Source organism: Limulus polyphemus, unplaced genomic scaffold, assembly GCF_000517525.1.
Source record: "Limulus polyphemus unplaced genomic scaffold, Limulus_polyphemus-2.1.2 Scaffold2505, whole genome shotgun sequence".
In the NCBI taxonomy this organism is placed as follows: domain Eukaryota; kingdom Metazoa; phylum Arthropoda; class Merostomata; order Xiphosura; family Limulidae; genus Limulus; species Limulus polyphemus.
The window spans coordinates 33,536-35,196 of NW_013668115.1; the positions used below are offsets into that span (position 1 = coordinate 33,536).

The window sequence follows — 1,661 nt, forward strand, 5'->3', positions numbered from 1 at the left end:
GTTGATCATTGGAGTTTGCTGTAGGATTTTTATTGCTTCGTGAATTTGAAGAGTTGTGAAGTCGTTAAATCGGCGGTTTACTTTTGTGTTTTTTACTATGTCCTGACGTGTGATTTTTTGGTTGTGGATGCGGGCACAGTGTTCTTTGATGGCTCCATTTTGTAAGTGCATTGTTAGGCGTCTTGACAGGGTTGTGGTAGTCATTCCGATGTAGGAGGCGTTTATATATATACACACACACACACACACATAAATACACATTAGTAACACATACCTAAAACTCATAACATTAAAAATAATCAGTTTTACAATGTGAAAATGATCGCACAAAACTGTGACGAAACTTATAATCATACTTAAAGTAATACAAATTAAGTCATGACATTCTATTAATGCCTCAACTATTATTGATACTATGTTTTATATATATATAATAATGGGGAGTTATGTTTGGTTTATAAAAAAATCTGTTTTATTTTCAGTTACACAAGTTTACTTTTACCTTTAGTAATAACTATATAACAAATTTCGATTTCACTACAAAATTATGACTGTTGGTACTCACTTTTCAGAGTTATGAAAAAAGTCACAGAAGACTGTTCTCAAACTACCTTTCTTTTCTCTACTGTATACTATTTCTTGGTCCTAAGATGTTGGAACAAATAGTTTTTAGATATAAATCTAAATCCACACTAGAAAACTAAAACACATGTTTATGGTAATTGTTTTTATGATTTTTAAAAAATATTTGTATACACATATACAAGTTAAAATTAAAATACATTTTTGAAATTTGTGTCTGGTTTAGGTACTAGGTCCACCGAGAATGAAATTCTGCTATCAGTAGGCTTTGTCTGTCACTTGCTTTTTATTGTTTTTATACAAAACTATACACAGAGCTATCTAAGCATAGCCATTCCTAATTTTTGAACTGATGGAACAGACGAAAAGCAGCTAGTAAAGAACACCCATCACAAACTCTTTGGCTACTCTTGTTTGATTAAATAGTGGTATTTCACCATCGCTCTTATAGAACACCTTCAACCCAAAAGTGCAGAATACATTTTTGCAACAGCGAGATGCAAACTGCGAGTCCTCAAATCTACAGTATAAACATGCTAACCACTAGGCCATGCTTGGCCCCTAGTGAGGGTAATCAGCATTCAAATCAAAATTGTTCGTATAAATGGTCGATTATGGAAAACCGAGTACAATTCCTTGTACATTTAATGTATATATATATATATATCTTCTTAATCTAAATATAATAGCATGGCATATACAACTTGGAGGAAGGCCATGCATAATGTATAAAATTTAAAGTTAGACAATTGTACTTGAAAAGTAATGTCATATTTGTAACCATTACTAAACTGGTAGTTATTTTATGATACAACTCAAATAATACATAAATAGCCCATGATATAAGGATAGGTGGTTATAAATCATCATAATGCTTTTTTAGGTATGTTTCACAAATATTATAAAATTGGATCATAACAAAAAATATATGATAATGCAGGCCTGAAAATTTAAACTTTATAATTCTGCTATGCAAATTTCAAAAATAATATTCATTTTTTTTTTATATCACACAAGGATTTTTTACATATTGGGAAGAAAAAAAAAACTCTTACTTAGATCAAATTTACAACAAATAT

General features: G+C 30.2%; 1 protein-coding gene across 1 annotated transcript in view; it reads right to left on the bottom strand.

The window, feature by feature from the left end:
- LOC106467145 (inositol-pentakisphosphate 2-kinase-like) overlaps positions 1-1,661 on the bottom strand; it is a 31,874-nt gene that overhangs the window by 13,320 nt on the left and 16,893 nt on the right. Inside the window, exon 9 of the mRNA XM_022395280.1 lies at positions 566-645. Within this exon, the coding sequence (XP_022250988.1) occupies positions 566-645 (80 nt within the window). The remainder of the gene's footprint in view (positions 1-565; positions 646-1,661) is intronic.